This window comes from Cebidichthys violaceus, unplaced genomic scaffold (assembly GCF_023349555.1).
Source record: "Cebidichthys violaceus isolate CVI_PGR_0920_01 unplaced genomic scaffold, fCebVio1.0.p SCAF_19, whole genome shotgun sequence".
Taxonomy (NCBI): domain Eukaryota; kingdom Metazoa; phylum Chordata; class Actinopteri; order Perciformes; family Stichaeidae; genus Cebidichthys; species Cebidichthys violaceus.
Window position 1 is genome coordinate 5593824 of NW_027176361.1, and position 22621 is coordinate 5616444.

At 40.1% G+C, this 22621-nt stretch overlaps 2 protein-coding genes across 2 annotated transcripts in view; both read left to right on the top strand.

Annotated features, from left to right (window-relative positions):
• Positions 1-100: 100 nt before the first annotated feature.
• LOC137874594 (uncharacterized) lies at positions 101-9282 on the top strand. The gene is made up of 18 exons (XM_068713360.1): positions 101-265; positions 452-471; positions 1919-1985; positions 2066-2235; positions 2335-2415; positions 2515-2580; positions 2680-2847; positions 3235-3399; positions 3535-3598; positions 3710-3800; positions 3889-4030; positions 4638-4742; positions 4928-5027; positions 5230-5443; positions 6157-6231; positions 6365-6467; positions 6962-7077; positions 8574-9282. Exons 1-18 carry the CDS (start codon positions 241-243, stop codon positions 8665-8667), a joined length of 1866 nt encoding a protein of 621 aa, XP_068569461.1. The 5' UTR covers positions 101-240; the 3' UTR covers positions 8668-9282.
• A 3408-nt stretch (positions 9283-12690) lies between these two features.
• Positions 12691-22621, top strand: part of LOC137874595 (zeta-sarcoglycan-like) — a 28747-nt gene continuing 18816 nt past the window's right edge. The window contains exons 1-2 of the mRNA XM_068713361.1: positions 12691-13028; positions 19603-19797. Of these exons, the coding sequence (XP_068569462.1) occupies positions 12990-13028; positions 19603-19797 (234 nt within the window). The 5' untranslated portion in view covers positions 12691-12989. The remainder of the gene's footprint in view (positions 13029-19602; positions 19798-22621) is intronic.

Sequence of the window (22621 nt, forward strand, 5' to 3'; positions counted from 1 at the left end):
TGGTTTTGCTAAAATTATTCCGCAAAGCGGCTTCGCTGGTCTGTGCTGTCACAGCGCGCATGCGTACAATATAAAACAAGTTCCGTCCGCCCACGTGATGAAGGCAGAAGCTGGTCGAGAGCGCGCAAACAACATGCACGCCGCAAAAGTTACAGGCTGCTCACATTAATGCAACTTTGTGTGCAATTAACTTGGATTTACGAGTATATGAGGCTTTGGGAAAAGCAGGTGTGACTAAACATGGATATATTTAGAGACGAGAGTGGTAAGAACATGCCTATTAGCCGCTATAAAAAGTGTGTGGCTAGTTTAGCTAACAAGCTAGCTTGATGTCACAGTAGGAAGTTAGCTACCGCTATATACTGATACATCACCGAATAACCCTGTTGGTTTTATTATACACTGCTTCTACATGGAATTACATTGTTTGCTTTGTCTTTTTCTTTTTCAGAGTTTACAGATGTCCGAATGGTAAGTATGTTTTAAACTTTCTTTAGCTTTTGGGCACACACATCAAAGACAACACGACGTTAGCTCCCGTATGTTGGCTCTGTATGTGTGGGTATGATATTACTTAAAGCCTGGGCAACGGTCCGAAACGTTGCAGTAACCGTCGTCCATCTTGTAATTTGAACCTAGTAATGAATTCCCCAGACCAAACTTTGACCAGTTTTACTGCACTCTACACTGCGCATATTCACTTCCTGTTTATTTAGTCTTCATCAAAAGTGCATAGCCAACGTTAACGTTAGTTCCCATACAAAACAATAAGCCAAACAAGATGTGAGTTAGCATTGATAAGTAACTAATATACCCGACACTCTTATTCGTTTGAATTGGTCTGATATATTTAAAACCTGACGTTATAATGCTCATAGCGTCCAGTTGTTTACAGTGAATTACGAAACTGGCGTTGATATTTTTTCCAGGCATTTTGTGAACTAGCAACTGTCATTGTTAAATTTAAGTAGCGTGTATATATATATATATATATATATATATATATATATATTATATATATATATATATATTATATATATATATATATGTGTGTGTACAATTAGCCAGTTCACAAGCTGATTTTAAACCTATACAAATCTTAATTAGTGGTGGTCCACACGTACTGTTTACATGCATTCAACCAAAGCTTGCTACAACGTGATTAGTGAATTCAACTCTGACTACAAATTAAAACCAGAAGGTCTTGTCATGTTGCCAAAATCTTGTCCTCATTACCTACAGATGCAGAATCTGTTTATAGAGATTTGTGATAAAGCATAACACATGTGCAGAACCTCCTTTCCTGTGTTGAATGCTACATTGTTTACATTAGTGTCATAATCTCTTTAATTGGAATATCACTACCTTTTACTGCTTACCTGTACAGTTTGCTTATGGCCTGCTGCACGTCTTTTAAGTGGATTGCATCGCCTCACGTATGATTAGATAAAGAAGTTCAAACATTTGTCTTTGTTTACATGCTTTTGTTTTACTTCCTTGAGGCTTTGTCTCATGCTGTAGCTGTGTTTTCCCCACACGTGCCCAATGCTACTGTTGGTGACGTGCACTGCTCAGTTAGCGGCTCTTCTACAGAATATTTCACCAAATTTAGATGCAGTCTCCAGAGTTGTTAGCTATACATGTGTTGACTGTACTTAGCTTGTTGGTGTTGATTCAGTGAGTCATCTTCCCATGGGTAAATGAAAGTGAAACTTTAGGAAGCAGTGCTTTTGCATTAACTCACTGTAACTCCAGTTCACATTCAGTACTGGCATTGGCACACAGCATTGGGCAGCCTTGAGAACACACCTACCTTTCTTTTGTTTGGAGTACAATGGGGCCTAAATTATGGACAATGTTTCAAGGCTGAAGGTACTGAGCTAATTGTATGTATCGCATTTCTCTTTCTCCTCTCTAGCAACGGGTCATGGATTTGTTTGAGTGTCGTCCTGGTTTTCAAAAGATAGTAAGACTTGGCCTTGTTGGTAAGAATATGTCCCATTACACATCTGCCGCACACACAAGTCTGTTTTCAGTGTTTTATTTGTGAAATTATCTTTTCTAGCGAGTATGAAATGCGATGATGAGGATGGAACTGACAGGAGTAGTGATAGAGGATTAAGTGGGTGCCACACTCGGTCATCCGGCTCTATTTACCCGCTTCCACTGCATTACTACGCTTCATCACGTGAAGTTCCTTGCCCGCACTCTGTAAAAGTTGAAGCAAAGGAGAGTGTAAGTTCACTTGTACTTTGCCTGTCTTGTCAAATAGATGGCCTTCTTATGATGTGAAGTGGTTGAAATCTATACAATGTTTTTTTGCATCTATTGTAGGACTCTGAAAGAAGAGCCAGATTATTAGAAGAAGTAAAAAAAGTGAAGGAAAAGGCTGAGAAGAAGCGACTTAAGAAACTGGTAAATTCCGCAATCTCTAATATGAGTTTCATAGTGATGAGTTAATGCCAGATTGTGTAGATTAAACTTTTTTTCATTATGCATATTCTTGTCCTACAGAAACGAAAGGAGCGAAAACGGCTTGAGAAGTTGAGGGAAAAACAGAACCCTATAACAAGTGAAGAGGTAACGATCAACAGTGTCTTTTATTACAAATGGGATCCTCCAACACATTTTCATCAAGCTGCAAGCTTTAACTTTTTTTTTTCTTCTTCTGATTCACAGCAATCTAAAGCAGAGGGGAGCGAACCAGTTAATGATGAACCCAAAATCAATAACATTTCTAGTGATAAACAGTGTTCCTCAGCAAAAGATACAGACAGCAGTGACAGCAGTGAAGGCGAATCCAGTGATGAAGATAGCGACACCAGGAATGACTCGGGCGGCTCTGAGGTACCAATTGCTAATCTTATTCTAATTCATAGTCCTGTCATTTAAGAAGTGAGTCAAAAAAATAATCTGGAATTGATGTGTTATTTACCCCAAACGTTTTGTGTGTGTGGTGTGTCTAGTTTTGTTTGGATTTAAATGATTTGCATATCCTTAGAAGTTTCCCCCATAGTCAAGAGGAAGCATTCGGCTGAATTTTTCTAGATACACAGAGCTACAATACTTTACTACTTACTTTACCGGCCGAAATCTTCTTTCACAATATATGTAATTTCAAATCTCTAATGATATACCTGGTAATTCAATAAATAAATAAATAGTCACTTTGCGTTTCCCACCCCTAAAACGCGCTCGGTCTGATCGTGTCTCTGTTTGTTTTTTCTTTTTAAGGAACTGGACATGACCAGCACTTTTGTGAGAAAAGCTGCTCTTATAGCCAGGCGTAAATTGGAGCAGAAGCCCAAGCCTGAGACGAGGGAGAAAAAAAGGTCCCCCGTCAAAGAAGAACCTAAAATCGTCTCTGACGAACCTAATGAAGACCCGGATGTTGAAAAGGTGAGGGTTAAGTCAGATTCATGATACATGACACATGATAAATAATATTCCTACGACAACCGATTTGACCGTATTATTTGGATTTTGCCCTTTGTTTAGTTTGATCATCTCATTTCTGTCTTTCTGTCCAAACAGGATTCTGCCACCTGCAGCAGCCCTACTTTTGAAGATAATGTAAAAATAAGTACTGATCTGGCAGGTAAGTTTTACCTCATTTACAAACTCTCAGCTATAATTTGTAGATAAATATTTTGTCAATGAGACTTTTTTTTTTTTTTTTTAACTGAAGTTTTTCTTTCTTTTTCTATAGTTATTGGAAATAGGTTTGCAAGTGCTGGAGACTTTAATATGGCTGTGAAATACTTCACAGATGCAATTAAGTACAACCCTACAGAGTTTAAGTAAGAGCATGTCCCTTTACTTCATTTAAAGTAAATTTACACCACCACTGGCTGTTATTAAAGGTCCTAACTGTTATTTCTGCCGCAGGTTGTTTGGCAATCGCTCCTTCTGTTTTGAAAAGATGCAAGAATATGAGAAGGCGCTGACTGATGCCGAGTTGTCTCTCAGCATGTGGCCGGGCTGGGTTAAAGGCCTGTTTAGGAGGGGCAGAGCTTTGGCAGGTCTAAAGGTAAATGGTTTCCCACATGTGCCCTGTTATAAATGTCATGTTGAGTCACTATGGAAAGATAAACTAAATGTGTCCAGCACACAGACTAGCTTATTTATAGAAAACGTGGGCTATAGGTGTTAGCTACCGTGTTTCTTCACATTTAAATAGTTTTGTAATCAAGGCAGGGTAATGTTGATATACTGCCTTTTTTGATTTTACACATTAACTATATACCACAGTATACTTTTGTGTTAATTATAGCCCACGAGCCACTGTTTAGTGTTGATTTCTCCCTTCTATATATAAATCATGGTGTATATATCCATGGGTTATATATCAAAATGTTGGGAGTCCCTTAATGTGATTCACTTCTTAGCAATTTGGCCTTGCTGCACCACCACTGATTTCATTCAAAATGTCATTGAGCTGTGCAGGGTCACATCATTATTTACTCAGACTTGTCTTGACTCGCTGTTGCCTAAACATTAACTGATGACTAATAACTGGGTGGATTTCTCCAGCAGGATGACATTCAATGAGTTTGAGCTTTGATTTAGTCCTGATCTTCTTCTTCTTCTTCTTCTTCTTCTTCTTCTTCTTCTTCTTCTTCTTCTTCTTCTTCCAGAGGTACGAGGAGGCTGGCCAGGCCTTCAGGGAGGTTCTCAAACTGGACAGTTCATATGCAGAAGCTGCCCAGGAACTGATGCGGGTGCAGATAACGCAACTAATGGTGTGTAGTCCCACATTATGTTTCCAGATATGATGTTTATTAATGTGTATTCAAGAAGTCACCACACTAAAAAGCAATGAGAGAGTTTAACTGGTTCTGGTCCTGTCTTAAATAGTATTGAAGGGAAATGGATAGATAATACTTCACTGAAGGGGTTTAAACTGGAATTCTGTGTTCTGTTTCAGGAGTATGGTTTCACTCGGGAGCAGAGCTCAAACGCTTTAATTATTCATGGGACGGTAAAAAAGGCACTAGAGGTGCTGTCCAAACTAAACCACCGGCCTGGTGAGTGTGATTTCACAATCAAGGATTTGATGTGTGTACTGCCATGCATCAGAGGAAATGAAAACATAGCTGTAGCTCACCTGTTTAGAGTTCATTTCCTAAACTCATATTGTAGCTTGAGAGTACACAAGCTACAGTATGAGTAGCTTACTTGCAAGTATGTTTGTACACTACCATTTTTTTATTGTGTCTTTGTCGGTAGGAGCTACTCATTCAAATGGCACTGTCCAACCGGCTCAAGTAGCAAATGTCACCGGAGTCTCTCCAGTCCTTTTGGCCAACACAATCCCTGCTCCTCAGTCCCATGATGCACCAAAACCAGCATTTCAGAACAAACCTTTAGGCCCAGTTCAGAACATGTCGAATGTCCGTAGTCAATCCATGAAGACCAACAATGAAGCCATACACCCACCGCAGTGAGTACAGATTCAGCCACACTGCAACGTTTTTATTATGAATTATTAAAATCAAAGGTTTACTAAATTGATTAACATCATCACTACAACTGCTATAATGTGGATATTCAGTGGCATTCTGTTTAATTCGTTGTTTTTTTAAAATATGGTCACATACACTTTGTGGGTTAGGGTCAACCCCTGTTTTAGTTAAGTTGCATGTTGTAAAATAAATTGGCACCGAGTCTGAATTTTTTTGCCCGGCCCAAGTGGCATCTTAACTGCCTTAATATTCACTATATAACTGAAGGTACTTGCTGGCAAATGAGCTTCATCAAGGCTTCTTCTATGTGACTGGAGGATGATTACTAATGATGTGGAGCTGTGTCCTCTGGCAACTCGTCTCCACTTCGAACAGCCAGAATTCTCCCTTAAATATTTGAACTTTGCCACGCAGATCAATTACATGTAAATTAAAACATAATGGATGCCAATATTGGCCAGTGTGAATGACTGTTAATTGGATGATCAGTTGTTGTATTAGACAAGCTTGTTACGTCCTCTACAGACTGTATACCTATCAGTATTGCTTCTCCTATAATTAGAAAATCATTGAATGCTTTCATGTGGTTTAGACTTTATGAAGATGGTGTTTTCCCTACAAAATGACTGTTGGGATCTCTGCATCCTGGGTTGTTTCACATGTTCTTATAGACTTACTTTTCTTTCAACAGGGAGTTGTTTCCAGTTTGGGTGGGAAACTTGGTTTACCCAGTAACCGAGTCTGTGATAGCCAACATGTTTAGCAGGTAAGAGCATTGGGTTCATTTCTGTGATGATTTTTTTTTTTTTTTTTTTTTTCCCCCCCCCAGTTATTTCTTCAGCTTAACCTTTGTAGTCGGATACATGAGTTGCATATTAAGTGTTTGTCTTCTCTTGCAGGGCTGGGGCTGTTAGTAGTGTGAAGGTTCTGACTTACAAACGATGTGCCTTCGTAAACTTTACAAAACAAGAGCATTGTGATGAAGCAATCAGACGCTTCCATGTAAGTACACTTGGAACTCTTAAATTACAATGAGACTATAGACTGCCTAATTTATTTGCACTTCATGGATATTGTTATTGGGTGACAGACACATTTTCATTGTAAATTGCTCATAGCTCTTCCTGCATACATTCTAATGAGGTCAATTATATGCACAAATGTGCGAGTATGTATTGTAATGAGTTTGTAATTACCCCTTGAAGCCCGTGTAAAACTGTAGATGAATTTCAATTAAACAGTTATTTTCTATCTTAATGATGAACCCCTAATAGATTGCCTTAGATTTTCCCCCGTCTCAAAAAAATGTAAATTATTAGGAAATAAACGATTGTACTTCAATGTGAAAAATGCTCTGGAGTTAAAATGCTGCAATCTATTCAGCTCTTTTGAATTTGGTTCCCGAGAAAAATGATTGCTCCCTGTCCTACATGTGCACAGAGAGGAGTAGGTTTCCACCAGGACATTCACTCTAAAACTGTTTTTCACTTCTTCAGGGGTTTGAGCTGAACGGCATGAAGATTGCAGTGAGGTATCCAGATAGGATTCCTCAAGGTTTGGGGATTTCCAGATCTGCCATCAAAGCTGAGGACCTGCAAGATGAGAATATGAGGTCAGTGCTTTTTTTTTTTTCTTCTTTTTTTTTTTAATCCCACATTTTAGGAAATGTGTGAATTTACTTTCTTCTCTGGTGTTAGATAAGAAAGTTGACACCGCTCTCTCATCTCTGCAAGAAGTAGAAGTAGAGAGCTGGAGTTCAGACACAGTTAGCTTCGGGGGAATAATGGAAACTGCCGGCCTTGCAGTCTCGAAGAATAACATGTTATCTGTTCAGTGTCCTTCTGCTGGTTGCCTTGCTACTGCTAATCAGAAATGTTTGTAATTGTTTCTACATGGATTAAACAAAAGGCTGTACAAGGGTTAGTAGTAAGCTTTAGGGGTGTAACGGTTCACAAAATTCTCGGTTCAGTTCAATACGATACAGTGGTGCCACGTTTCAGTACAGCAAAAAAGCAGAAATGCCAAATCCTCGCTGGGGAGACTCTCAATTAGTCTTTAATAATGAAAGGTCTCGTTTGATACTTAAGATCTTCTCTAAAATATTCCTCTATAAACTCAAACGGACACATTTCCACTCATAGCTCTGCTGGTGTCTAAAGTTTCTGTCCTGCTGGAGAGCAATCCATGTTTTGTTCCTTTATAGTTTGTGTGTTAACTTGTTGTACAGAACAAAATAAACAATAATAAGAACAGGAAAGTCCTCCGCTTTGTGTCCGTCCTCCCTGAAGCCGCTAACCGTTCCTTCAGACGGCCGCTCCGTAGGTCTGATTCCTCCGCTGGTCACGCCGCTCACTAATCGCTCCATTAACAGCTGCTTCCTCCGTAATAAAGCAGACTTTAACTGAACAACAGCTGCTAGTAAAGACAACACGGTCAACAACACCTGTCATCAGTTCTCATGTTGAATTAACCTGGTAGTCGATCGGTAATCAAGACTGTTGTTGTTGTTTGCAGTCTCGTGGCGAGTCAGGGAAGGACAGCGCGGTACGTCGGGTGGGTTGCCGTGTTTGAGTGCAGTGGCTCCACCAATTTCAGCTATATTTTTAATTTTTTTTCAAAAGCAATTTAATATTATTCAAAGGTATTGTTCGGTTCGTAATGCGTACCGAACACGTGTACCGTTACACCCCTAGCAAGCTTATATTTCTCTAAATGAACCTGTGCTAGTTTCCATCATAACAACGGTGTAATTAACTTTCTAGTTTCTGTGCTGCTGTTTTGTCCTACTGAACCCAGTTGATTAGATATAACCTAACTTTCATGAAGGTTAGTGTTCAATTGTTGTTGTACTGCTTTATACCGACATGCATTTCTATTATTGTATCCACCCCATTTATAGCAATGAGATTAGGCTCAATATGTATAAACAGCACCACACTACAGCCTGCAAAATTAAAAAGTGAACATATAACTCAAGAAGGTGGGATAGGACTAGCTTGGAGCAAATAACCGCTCCAAAAAGAGGATCTCGGTCCGCTTCTAAGTGGCTTGTTTATTAAACCGACCGATCACAGAATTAGAAATCATGAGCTCTTTGTTCACATCTAGGCAAAGCGAGTACGCTGAAGCGTGGAACGCAGTTGGAAGCAGAAGACCGTTTCGCTCTTACAGACCAGTCCCAGACTACAGAGGCAACTACTGAAAAGAAAGACGCCTATAAACAGGTCCGACCGGCCCGCTCAATAAAAGCATAACCACTTATACTGTCAAATACAGCATTATCACTAGTATCTACAGGGTTGTAAGGCTTTGCAAATAATTGAAGTATTATCAGTAGACAAGAGAAATTAATGTTTAATTGGTAGAAATTAGTTGTTTTTTAAAGAATAAATGTATTAGTCACTGAAAATGACCAACTTTAAAGAAATTATAGTTTTATATGTTCCGACTTAAAAAATATACTATTATGTGAGCTGATGATTCTAGGTTAATAAATGCTTCTTTATGCCAAAATTGTTGAAGCTTGACAGATATATTTTAAGTCTGTGTACAGTATATCACAGCTGGTGGTGAAGTGTTCAAAGTATTTGTCTGAGACTCTTAAATGATGGTATTAGGCTTTTAAAATGATTTAAAACTAAGCAAGACATTTGTTTTTTACAGTTGATGTACACATATGCAGGAATTATAGAAAAGCCTCACATTACGTTATCTAAGTGATCAATAATCAGAATCACTTGAATACATTTACTTTCATCTTACGTTGACTTACACGTTGGTTCTTCATTCAACAATTAAAGATTCTTTTATAATCGGTTGTCCTGTCTCTTTACTTCAATATGGTCTTTAACCCAGAGTATGAATTGTTATGCTGATATTATAGCCGATAGCTGCAAGTAAATTCTGGCAAACTAATTGACCTGGGGACATTTGCCCTCTGTCCAGCTGGTAATGGAGCTGATTGAACGTTCAAGCCATAGGTGGCAGTACAAGCTAAGTATTTGAGTGAAGATTGAACTTGGAGAGCTCTCCAAATCTGTATTACTTCCTAGATGAGGGAAACTTCCTGATGGAGTATTTAAACGAACCATTATCGCACATGGAGACTAAGTCCTGTGCTGCATGCCTTCTGTAGTACCTGAAACTATAGTTTGATGTACTGCCTTTCTTAAGCTTCAAGTGAAACTCAGCTAGTGAATAGTAATGATTAATACTGTACCCTATAGATTTCTGTGCTAATTACATTTCCTTGCAGCAAGGATAAACTGCATTCAAGTAAATGTCTGCAGATCTGTGGATTGAGTATCAAAGTTTTATAGAGTCACGCAAGACTGGCATCCCGACAACATGGCTACACCGTGAAAAGATAAGTCCTGTTTATAAACCAAATAAACATACAGAAATGTTAGACACAATGCATTTTAAGCAGAAAAGTGAATTTCTGACCCTATATACTGAACCTGTCACAAATTACTCATTTTAACCAGATGAGCCAAAACTGATGGCGTAACTCCTTCGGGTAAAATACAAATTTGAGTCATTCTGCAGCATTAATGTTCATTCAGGTAGCATCATATTCATAACTCTTGGTCAGAGGTTATTTAAGTCTTCACGAGTGTCTATTTGAGACTTTTTTCGGCACACTTCTAACTTTGACATACTATACTTTCACTTTTTTCAACAAGCTATACTATGTCTCTTCATTGCATCCCCGTTTTCCCTCACTTGCGTCTTTGTCCCTCATGGAGAGAAGCAAGGAAAGCATGCAAGAAGCGTCTCGTTAAGCTATGTGGGTTTCTGATGAAGGCGGATCAGCTGATCACAGCTGGAGTTTTTTGATAGTGTGTCGGTACACATGATCACTAACAATACAAATAAAACCAGTCATTGTCACTATACTTATAAAGACAGTAATCATCACTGTCAGAGTAGAGATGTGTTCTCTGTTACCGGTTTAAAAACTGCATTGAATGGTTTTTACTGTGTTCTGTGTACTGCTTAGCACAGGATCTGTATGTTTTGAAATTATGATTGTGATGTCATTGTTAAATAACCCAGAATATGATTGATTTTTTTTTCCAGCACTGGAATTCATTTATTAGCCATACGTGACTGAATGGAAATGACAAATGTAAAACGTGTTTGGTCTCTCCAGCTCTTTGACTTTAATTGTATCCATAATAAAAATGATTGAGAAATAACAGATCATGAAAAGACAAATCTTTCTAATAAATGAAGTTGTTTGTATGACCTTTTCCATACACTATGACTTCTCTCTGACTTTTTTGAAACTTTTAAGACATACAATTTGTATTGCATACCATGCTATGACATTTTACCGACATACTACATCAACTGTCTTTAAAATCAGCTGCTTATAATGTAGAGACTTGACAGTCACAGTAGTTCTAGCACATTGATTTAGTGTTTCGATGGCAGCTTTGACATAGAATCAGAAGACTTGTGATGTGTGCTTGTTTGTGACTGCGCAGCAGCAGCAGGCTACAATAATATACGTTCCTTAAACACTCGCCTTGTGCCACTTCTGTCAGAATTGCCTATGTCTAGGAAAACTCCTGCGATGATCCAGCCTTCACCAGGTTCCTGTATAAGATGTCTCCAGTCATTTTCTCTCCTTATTCAATGTTCTACTGAGTGCAGTACAGGCCGGTGCTGTCTCTTCAAAAGGCAACAATAAGGATATGCAAGACTTTAAAATGTTCATAAGACACAGTGAAATTCTAACACTTGAATTCAAAAGTTTCCCTTCTTTGTAAGTTCTCAAAACTAAATGAAGAAATATGTGTTGGATTAGTTTTGTGTAGTAATCTTGTTTACCTCTCACACTGACAATGAAGGTATGAGAGCTTGAAAAAAAGATAACTCCACATCAGTTCTTTAACCATATAACCAATTATTAACCTATAGAAGGTATGCTCATGACATCGCCATATGCAGAAGTCACCAAGTGCATTCATTTTTGAGTGGCAAACACTCTGCAGGAAAGCATGGCCAGAATGTAAAATGCTGTGGTACAAAAAAATGACATGTATTCAGAAGGACTTCAGAGCTGCATTCATGTTTTACTGTTGATAAAAGCAGAGAAGAAAAGCTAAGAAGTAGAATACCTTGACTGTCTTTGGTCTAGTCAGTGAGTCCATCATCATTTATTTTCCTTTGTGCTTCTCTGGTGTCAAAACAATGTCCAAGGAGCCATTTCAATGATAACAGGCCCTTGCCTTTAGTGCAATTGTCCTTTTAGTTTTTAAGGTATTTATTTGCTTTCTTCCTGGTACATGTATCACAGTCCTTCCCATTCACGGTAACCATAGCAGCTGTGTCGAGCCACTCAGTGACGGTCAGGCGATGTATCATATGAATGCATGATCTAAAGACATTGGAATACATTATTTAGAAGTTTAAATCAAATACAATTTGTCACTTAATCTGGCAGGAAGACACCAGTATAATGTGTGTCACTATGCAATTTGGGCAAATGAGGTGAATCTTGCAGCATCTTAACTCACGCTTTTCTGTTGTGGAGTGACATTACAGGTGCATTCTCACAAACAAAATCTTTCATAGTGCATCTTTGAAGCATAAAAAACATCTGGACAAGGCAGCTGAGCTATTGTTAGAATGCCATCATGGCTCTTACCAAACGAGCCCGTCTCTGCCGCAGGGCGATGATGGAGGATGAGGAAGTGGAGTGGAGCGAGGCTTTGCACCCCAGCAGGCCTGCTGACACATGCCTGCCTCCCTCGCTCTCAGCTGCAGTGCCAAGGTCAGCCAGCCTCTCGAGTCAAACGCCACACTGGAGCGCTGTCTCAGAGGGAAGCGAGAGTTACTAGCAGGTAATGAAATGAGCGCATTTTCTTTTAATTTCACAAGTGGACTTCAAAACGTAAAATTAAGAGAATTTACTGAATACATGTTAAAAAAAAACACTCACCATAAGGTCTATTGAGTAGCTGTTCCAGAAATGTATGTCATAACAAATGATCCTCATCAGCATTTTAATGGAAACACCTGTGTGGGTGTGCAGATCAATAACATCTCCAAAAAAAGTGATATTAAAGAGATGCACGCGTATGCTCGGTTTCATGATCTTTATTTTTGAAAGTACCGGAAGTACCACTGCTAACTCTGTCTGACTTGATGGTTGTTGAGTTCCGAAGGAGAGCGAATCGTCTCAGCTCCCTAAACGCAAAGAGAGCAGCGGACAGAAGCAACGTCCGTACCTGCGCGTGTTAATTAGTGGCTTCTTCGGTCAATAGTTACGGTCCATCAGAAATACCTACAAAGTACTGTTGGTGTGCAGATAAAAAACAATTCCGACTTGTTTAAACCTTTTGATTTTTTTAACTGAATGGGAGTGAGGAATTGCAGAAATCCCCCCCAAAAATTGGATTTCACGTCTAAGTGGAGCGACTATTGACAAGCAGCACCGGGGGCTGAATTTCTTGCGGTTAGCTTTGTTTCAACTTTGTGGAAATATGTAAGTGGGACAAATGAGACTGAAACATGGAGCAGTCGGCTACTCTCGACATAGAGACGCTTAAGGTAAGCGAACAATGGTTTAAAAAAAAAAAAAAAAAAGGTGCACGTTTGATATCATTCTGACAGTTTATCGGCGGAATGTCGACTAGTTCACGTGCAGCAGGGAAGTTAACGTTGTTTTATTCAGCGGTCCAAACTCAAGTTTCGACACGAGTCCTCTCTGCAACAGGTGCACCCACTCATGTAATTATTCCGTTGAAACCCCTGCTAATTAAAGAGGAGCGTAAACTGTCTTTCAGTGGTCTCTTCGCATATGTCTTGCTCCGTACAGCTGATATTCTGTGCATTATGAGCCTATGAATATTCTGCCTGCATGCTTTCCTCATTATCATTCCACTCTTAGCAGAGGAGGCAGTATAACATCTGGGTACAGTATGTGTGCGTCTCGTCTCCGTGCTGCAGTGCATGGAAGCTCGGCGTCGGAACCCCACACAGCAGAGCTACTGTTCGGCTGTGCACTCGAGTCCAGTCTATTGGCCCGCCACATGCACGCACGCGCGCGCACAGCGTCTGTGTCATACTTATCGGTTAAAAAATCGCACCACTGACTCTGAGCTGATCCAGCACTTCCCACTTTGTTGACAAGTATGCAAGTTTTGTCTCTCAGCTAATTTGTCATGTTTGTGCTTTTTTCTTCTTCTTCGAATCACTGGGAGGTGGTTATTAAAGGATCCACTATCTTCTGTAATTAGAATAGAGGGGGGCTTTTGTAAAGATGGCTTTGTGGTATTATTATTATTATTATTATTATTATTATTATTTTTGTTGAGGATGCGCTGCTCAGTTTGGCACTTCGACTGATGAATGCAAATGAAGCCAGTGGGGTTGATGTCCAAACTCGGCCCTGTTGCTCTCCCCAGGGATTTGCTAGGGATTAGCAAGGAAATCTAGTGCACTCTGGGAGAAGTGTCTGTCTGTTGACATCAGCAGTTTGCCGTCTTCTTCCTCTGCCATAGCCATCATCAACACTGAGGAAGGAGCTGCAAACATTTAGAGACTTAGCAAAACCAGCTGTCGTCGTTAATCAATGAGGCAAAGGCCGGAGGTGCCAGGGATGCTTTGTTGCACACTTCTGTGTTGCCAAACACTATATATATATATATATATATATATATATATATATATATATATATATATATATTTATTTATTTATTTATTTATTTTTTTTAATTTTTTTTTTTTGCGAAAGTGTCATCAAAAGCATGCAACGGCAAAAAGAAATTCTCTCTGAAAAGCCCTCTGCCAACCGTCTGTGATGTTCAGTCTTGTTGGCTGCATGTTCTGATTGAACAGCTGTGACCTTTCTTTGCGCGCCGGATTCATCGGAGATCTTTGATCCCCACCGGTCTGGTGCTTGCTTGTGGGCTTACCTTTTAGTTGCTTGCTGCCGAAGGAAGTGTTCCCGCCACCCATCCATAAAGGGCAGCCACACTGCAGAAGAAGAAGAAGAACCCATTGAAGGCTGCTATTGTAACTCCACCAGAGATGATGGAGCTGCAAAATTGGATTTCACATCTAAGCGACTATTGACAAGCAGCACCTTCACTCGCATGCTTGATTGTCTCATCAACAAAATGATGAAATGGTTACATCAGTGCTTTGAGCAGCACATTTAAGAAGTGTAATTGGTTTTCCAAGTTACAGTCGTGCATACGGGCCTTCTCCGCCTCTTTGATTGGGCTTTCTATCAAACTAAAAAAAGCCAGCAGAACCAGAATGAATAGGTGCTTTGATACTGTATGACAGACTTGTAGCGTTATTGCGTCCATCCCTTTTCTCTGCTGCAGCCTCAGCGTTCGGACAGTGATCATACGCAGGATGGATGAGCACGAGCTTTGCAGTCATTAGTGCATCTCAAATGTTTTCTTACCTCCAGCTGAGGCGGCCCTGTGGCACCGCTGAGTGAGAGCGCCAGCCGATTTGCTGATTAACACCATCGCGCATTAATAATGTCTCATTTTCTTTCATTAGGGGATTCTCAGCTGCGTTTTGCTGCCTCCGCAGCACGTCACTGTTTGATCAAAACAGCATGTAGAATATCACCCTCTACGCTAATTGGTGAAGATGAGGCTCGCTGGCAGTGGGTAGGGGACTGTTGGGTAATTGCCGGCTTTGGCTGGATCCAGCTGTAACGTCTGCAGTCAAAGCTCTGAGGACCCCCCCCCAGGTGGTAAACCATCCGTAGCTTTGAGAAGATTTCAGACACATCTGTATGTGATAATCTGTTGACATTTGTCTTGAGCATACTATACCACTACATAACTGTCTAGACTTTGCCTTTTTGGATGAGGACTGTGGACTCGGTAATTGTTGGACTGGAAACATTTTTCTCATCTTGGTTGCCTGAGTGCAGAGAAAAGACCTTTTTGTGATTGGACGTTTCAGCGTTGAACCATTCTTAGTTCCAGACTTCTAATTGTGCGCACATTCATGTGGTTGTTGGCAACAGTACAGCTTAATTTGTTGTTTTCAGCCACTGGGGCACAAAACACTATCATTTTGAATCACATTTCTTGGACAAAATTAACCAAGTACATAAACATGGTTTACTTAATAAGGAGCAGAATGCCCTTTTGCTTTCAAGCAGCTCCATGAAAAGTCCTAAATGATACAGTATGTAGCAAGATTCAGGACCGTGTTTTAAGAAGAAAGGCAATGTAAGATAAATCGGATTCATTATTTAGTTTGTGAAGACGTATCAAATTGTGTTAAACTCCACCTGATCTCACGAAACCACTTCTGAATTGTATTAGCAACATGTATGAGGACACACAATGGGGCATGTGCAGTTGGCAGCAGGCATCACGGATGCAGGAAACGGGGCGATGGACTCAACGGCCCCAGTGTTCACGAGTGCAGTTCCTTTTTTTTGCTCCATGAGTTGTGAGCAGTTCGGTCTCATTAGATGTAACGATCCTCAGTTTAACTACTTGGGATTCTGGTAGTTTGTTGATAATTGTTTCAAGAGTAAATGAAGGTGGGTAAGAGATTTATGCTTATTTATGCCAGACAGTTGCGTCATAGCTGCAAACTGAAAGTGTCCATCTGTCCCTGCATTGACCTTTAACTGACCACTGCTCCAATTTCCTAATTATTATTATTATTAGGACTGTTTCTGTAGTTACTACAGTAAAAGGGCAAAAATATGAATTATACAGTTTTGGAGTGGTCATACCCAGTAAACATTCTTCAGTTGCGTAACCATGCTTTTCATAAGTGTTGATTGTCAGACCTACTAAAGCTTACATGAACTGATGAATGGGAGTCATTTCAACATGGTGTGACGTGCCTGCACCGCTCACTTTGTAATCAATATTTTGTTTCTGAAAAGTCAAAGTTGTTTCTCACACCCGCTGCCGTTGGACATCTTGATAAGTCCAGTCCAGCTTGTTTGTGAGAGTCCGCTGTGACCGGCATGCCGAGATGACGGATTGACAAAATGCCAGCCGCTATGCACTCCTCCATTTGCTCTGTGAATAGCCAAGCTTTAGGAGGCATGACTCCACCGGGGTAATGTATGCATTAAAAGTCTCGCAAAGAAATCACAGGATCCACTAGTGTTGGGAACAGTGGGTTGCCATAGAAATTACAAGTGCTGATGTTTCCCCTAGCAACAGTGGATTGAAAATAGACTGAATCTGTCCAGCAGGGGCCATGGCTGTAGGCTAAACGATTTATTTTTTTAATTGTCCGTGTTATTTAAATGTGTCTTTACATTCTGGGTGTCTGTGAGGAGTTTAGAAGTGTGTCGATGATATTTAGTGTATGGTTTCACTGGAGATAAAGTTGTGGTTGTAAAACAAGAAGAAGTAATCTGACACACTGCATTGAGAGTTTGTATTCAGCCTTTGTGTAAGAGCTTCCCATCATGCTCTTGTCCCTCAGCTGTATCACTGGTTAGATTGGAATCATTGACATTTCTAGGCCGGCGACATGGGTCATTTGTATTTGCTGCAAAGTCACAACATCCATTTGTGAGACATCTGCCACCGCTGGCAGAAATGACCATGATTGGTCATCCAAGGAAATGTTCACTTAAAGAGTGCATTAAGTTGTAAGGGAGTGGAGGCTGCCATGTTTGAAGGCCTTTATCCTGTGTTGTTATTGTTCTGGTTTAGAGTTTGTCCAATCGTTCATGTCCTTCCAAGGAACAATTATGGGAAAGATCTGTAAATATAGGCTTCTGTCACAAGGAATGTAGTAATCATTATCAATTAATCTGCCAGTTATTTTCTTGACAAAATTAATAATAGTTTGTATATGCCAGAAAATTGTAGGACATGGCCAGTACAATTTCCCCAAATCCAAGGCCATATATTCAAATAGCGTGATTTGTCCAACCAACAATCCAAACCCAAATATATTCAGTTTCAGCTTCACATATGGCAGCAAATCATTGCATTGGACAAGCTGGATATGAATTTAAAAAAAAAATGTAATCAACTTGTTGTTTCAACTCTAGATAGATCCTGTAAAGTAGAGCTGCAACGATTGGTTGTGTGGTCAATAGTTAATAAACAGAATGTTAATTGGCATCTATTGTGATAATTGACTGATCGTTTAAGTCATTTTCAAGCAAAAATGGAAAAATACCATAATTTGCTACTCTTAACATTAAAGTAATTAATATTGTTTTAAGTTTTGTACTGTTGGTTGGACTAAACGATGAAGTCATCTGGACAGCCGGAGGGACATATGCCTATTTCTGGCCCCTGCTGTTTACCAGCTGATACACCACATGCAGCTTGATGCTCACTGTTTTTACAAAACCAAATCCAATGTCTGGGGATCTGTAATCACCAAAATGCATTACCTGCTCACCCTTGTAAGGGATATTGCTTTATTGCAACAATAATCTGTCCCGTCACAGGCTGAGATTCGTTGTGTCCTGGTCGTTCAAACACACTTTCTGCAGCGTTGCTCTTTCTGTAAGCAAGGGAAGTGCAGTTCAATCTGAACTGGTGGAGTGAACAGGAGCACAGGGTACAGTTTCTGCCTCCATTTAAACCTGGGTCAAGTCATTTAGTTCCTCTTGGAAAAGAGCATTTAGCTTGCCGAGCTAAATACTCTTAGCTTGTTCTGCCACAGTTAATGAGAGCTGTCGGAGACGCACTATCTGATGATACCTGCCATCAGAGCCCGATGCTAATGACATGCTGCGTGTGAATAAAGCACGCGGGGCCTGGATTCTGACTTGAGTAATGCATATATTACACTGCTGGGGTCTCACTGGGGATAACTGTGCGCAGGTGTGTCAAAATTGCAATGTGTTTCATGCAATTAACTTGTTTTATACTGACAAGTTGAATATATATAGTTGCTCTTTGGAAGTATGAGGAACTTTCCAAAAAAAATCTTTGACATAATTGGACATAATAAAACTGCTGCTGCGGGACATTTGAACTTGGTTTGTACCAGCAAGTGCTTTGCTCTTTTAATTATCTGTAAAGGGGGAGGTGTGTGATGGCAGGCAGTATGAATTCATCCCAACAGCCGCTGAACAGAACAGTTGAGAGCTCAACCAGCCTCGCAGCCTCTGATGGGGAGTTTCACACTGTCAGCCCGCGGTCACGATCGGCTGGAGAACAGCTCCCGCTCGCCCTCGCCTGGATGACCGCACTTGACAGACATCATCCTCTCTGATCTCAGATCAGAGCTCTCATGTAGCAGCTTCCCAGTGGCTGGCAGGCACTTAGTTACTCAGCCGGAGTGGAGAACATTTCTCTGGCACCAAATTGACCCTCTTTTCTCGTAATCCACCTCCTGTTTTCATTCCTACTGAGTGGCAGAGCAGCAGCCTGTGATTTGCTCGTAATGTCAAATTTCCTACATGAAGACTTGGACTTTAGAGATGTGTTTTTCTTAAGTCATGGAAATGTCAAGGGCTTTGCTTTTCAGGACTGTAAACTATATGAATTGCTACAATTAGTTCATTAGTTTCTAGGTTTGCCTGCATATTTATTTTATTGACTTAACAAAGAATTGCAAACAGATTCTCCACTTCTGGGCCAGTTATTCCCTAGCTAACCTGTAATCGATGAATCTTGACTGATGATTCCCCCTCTCCGGCAGAAATAAACACACCACCATGTTTTTTTTCCAGAGTAAGCACTCTCTGATTTGCTCTGTCTTTTAATAAAATAAAGTCACCCAAATGACACTTTCTTTTAGGCACAGAGTTTGATGAATTACCCTGCTCCTGGTTCAATTTCTAAAAGTGTGTATGGCCGGTGTTCGAGGGCATGTCATTACAGAAGTTGCAAACAAAATTAAGCTGCAACTCTCATTAGAAAATGTCATAAATCAGTTCCCAGTGCGTAACAGATCGAAATATCCTCTTATCACTCCATTTAATTGCCAAGCTTGGATGTTTCACCTTAGCTTGCGTATATGCGTTGCTCTCACTATTAATTCTTTATGCAGTAGCACCACTTTTCTAAAATAATTGTAGGATTACCCATCCATGCCTCAGCCCAGAGTCATTTTTAGTGGTGCTTGCAAGGTAATAATCACTAACAATAGTGAATATATTCCTGAAAGCCGCTAACGGGAAAGCTGCTCTCTGTTTGTTTTCCAGATTACCCAGGAGCAGTTCATCCTCGCGTCCCAATCCCTGCATCTCCAGCGACCGGGCTGTGACGCCGTGTACCCAGTGGGTCTGTACGGCTGGAGGAAAAGATGCCTCTACTTCTTTCTGCTGCTGCTCTTGGTCACCATGATAGTTAACGTGGCCCTCACCGTCTGGATCATAAAGGTCATGAACTTCTCAGTGGTGAGTACAGCGCGGCAAAATAGTCTGTTAGTTAGTTAACTTCCTAGAGCTGTCAATTATTTGCTCATTTAGTTTCATCAGTATTCTAAAATCCAAAGAAATAATATTTGCAATTTGATAAAACAAAGAAAAGCAGCAAATTCTTACATTTGACAAGCTGGAGGTTGTAACTGGCATTTTTGCTTGATAAATAAAAATGAAAAAGTAACTAGTCCCCTGGAACAAAAGAGATGTTTTGTTTCAGTGTAATTTTTGGGGAATTAATACAAGAGTTATTGGGTTGTAAGCATGAGTAGCAGTAGCTTGCGTAGCTAGACAAAGAAAAGGACACACACTGCAGAAGCCCAAACAGAAAACCCAGAGGAAATGTATCCTCTAATGTATTGATGTGAATTTAACGCATTTAAACACCAATGACGTTTCCATCATTGTAAAAAGATAGCAGTTCAAAGAAACTATATTTGTGAAATGTAAATATCAGTTTAGTAATTCCTTCAAAGTCTTAGACTTACAACAAAGAATGCTGAATAGCTAGACTTCTTCACTTTTATTACAATACAACCATATGCCTAGCAATTTGGAAATGTGTCTTGAGGCCCGAAAATTTAACAAAGTACTTTCTATATATATATAAAAAGCATTTAGTCTCAATACTGTGTGAAAATAATGACAATGTCAATCAACTACTTTGCATGGCTTATAGTCTCGAGGTTAATGAAAAGTCCATTCATTCATAATTTTACTGTATGTAGATCCGGTATAATTTTTTAAAATTTTTAATTTCTCTATTTTGACCTTATTCCAAAGCCTAATTTATTCATGTCGACCCATTTGAAAGTGTTACAGGCACCATATCTCACGATGTGTGCTTTGTCTCATGTTGATTTGATAAAGAATTAGAAAAGACTTGGCAGCAAAGACCGGCTCAAACGAAAACCAAACAGACAGATGCTGCGAGCTCCTGTGACATTTCCAGAGACAATGCAAAAACAATTTACCATTTTTTTCAAGATACTAGCGGTGGCAGCATCCTCCCTTTGTGACTGATGCGTCCCCTGACTATTGCCATCACTCCTCTACTCCTTCGCCTCCCATCAATCTGTGTCATGAGTAAAAGACCTTATCAGTGCTGTTGGTGTCGTTCCAGAAAATGTACTTCGCTGCTCCCCATCTCTCAGGACCCAGGCAGCTCAGTAAGAAAACAGGTGCCACTACAGCCCGTCCTGTTGGGATTATAGGTCATGCTTGTATGACCTGGAATCGGAGCATCGTTTCCTAGTAGAATGGCTACTAATGCACCACCGCTGGCATTTACCTCAAAATGAAATTCAATGTTAACACTAATGCCCAGTAGTCTCCAGGGTTGTTTTCTTCGACTTTAGAGAACCCACAAAAGACATTACACAACTGTTTTTGCAGACTCAGTAGTACCCCTCATATCTTGTGAACTGATCTTTTATGTTTAGAAGTGTTGTAAATCACTCTGTTACTTTCATGTTCTTTGGCTAAGAAATTTAAGATGGAGATCACAATAGAGTGGTGCAGGAATGAGTCCTAAAACCTGGAAATGATATTACATTTTTGCACTTCCGGTTAATGGGTCTTTGGAATGTTTTTTTTTTTTTTTTTTTTGTGAGATGCCTGAAATATGGTCTGTGGTTTCCATAAGCTTAAGAGACCTAAACATTTTTCTACAACATAAAACACGTCAGTAGATACCCCTCTTATGAATGAATGAAGTGACTTAAAACACTAACAAATGGCTAAATGAGACTATAAAACGTCATCATGCTGACTATTCCGCCTTTACAGCCTTGCTGTGTATACTCACGCGACCTTGGTGTAGTTCATTTATTGCCTAATATTATTTTATTACTTAAAAATCATAAAAAGGGGTTCACGTTATTTTCTGCAGTATTTCAAATTCAATGACAAAATCCCTTTGGCTTTTTGTTGAGGAAACTAATGTGGTGCAAACCTCCGGGGTTGGCCTACATAAATACGTCATCCCTGCACCACGCTGTACAAATTCCAAAATTTCTTATGTCCTCCAAAAGGTTCCGAGGACTTTGAGATGTCATGCAAAAGACAAAACAATTAACAGCAAGCACATTAATAAACATGGAATGCCTTTTTATGTGCTCAAAATGTTGACTTCGCTCGTAATTCCTGCTCAAAAACCAAACCTGTTCCATCCATTACCAGTTGTTGTTGTTGTTTGTGTGGACAGAAAACATTTCACAAGCGCCCCTGGATGTGTGACTCATTCGCTCTTGACTTCTCTCAGTCAAGTCACAAGGCCTGTTAAGTTTTTTTCTGGGTTAAGTGTAAAGTATTTGCACCGTCTTTGACATCTCACCTCCTCTGCACTGGATGAGAACGTAGCATACAGAAGCCTTGTAAAGCTCAGATGTGAAAAAGCAGATCCACGTCATTCACAAAACATCCTCTGTCTGCTTGTTGAGGACAGCAGGGTGTCCTTGCATGTCTTTTGACCTACACTTTCATTTGTTCATTTTCTTTCACTGATGCTGAGGAACTCATCCTCAGGCCTTTGGCACTTCCCGACCGGAGTGTTGTAACGTTTTCCTGTTTGTCCCGCCTCCCTCCTACTCGTCTGGCTGAACCCAGCACATCGCCTCCACTTCAGCACAGGAGGGACTTTAACGTCTGGCTGCTGAGTACAAATAAGTCCACTCTCCCCAGCCACCTCCTCTGCTCTTCTGACTTTGTCCTCCCGTCTGTTCCCAATCCTGGCTCTCTATCATGTATGATGGAGTTTCTCTTCACTCTACTCCGCCTCTATAATTTACGATCTCAATCC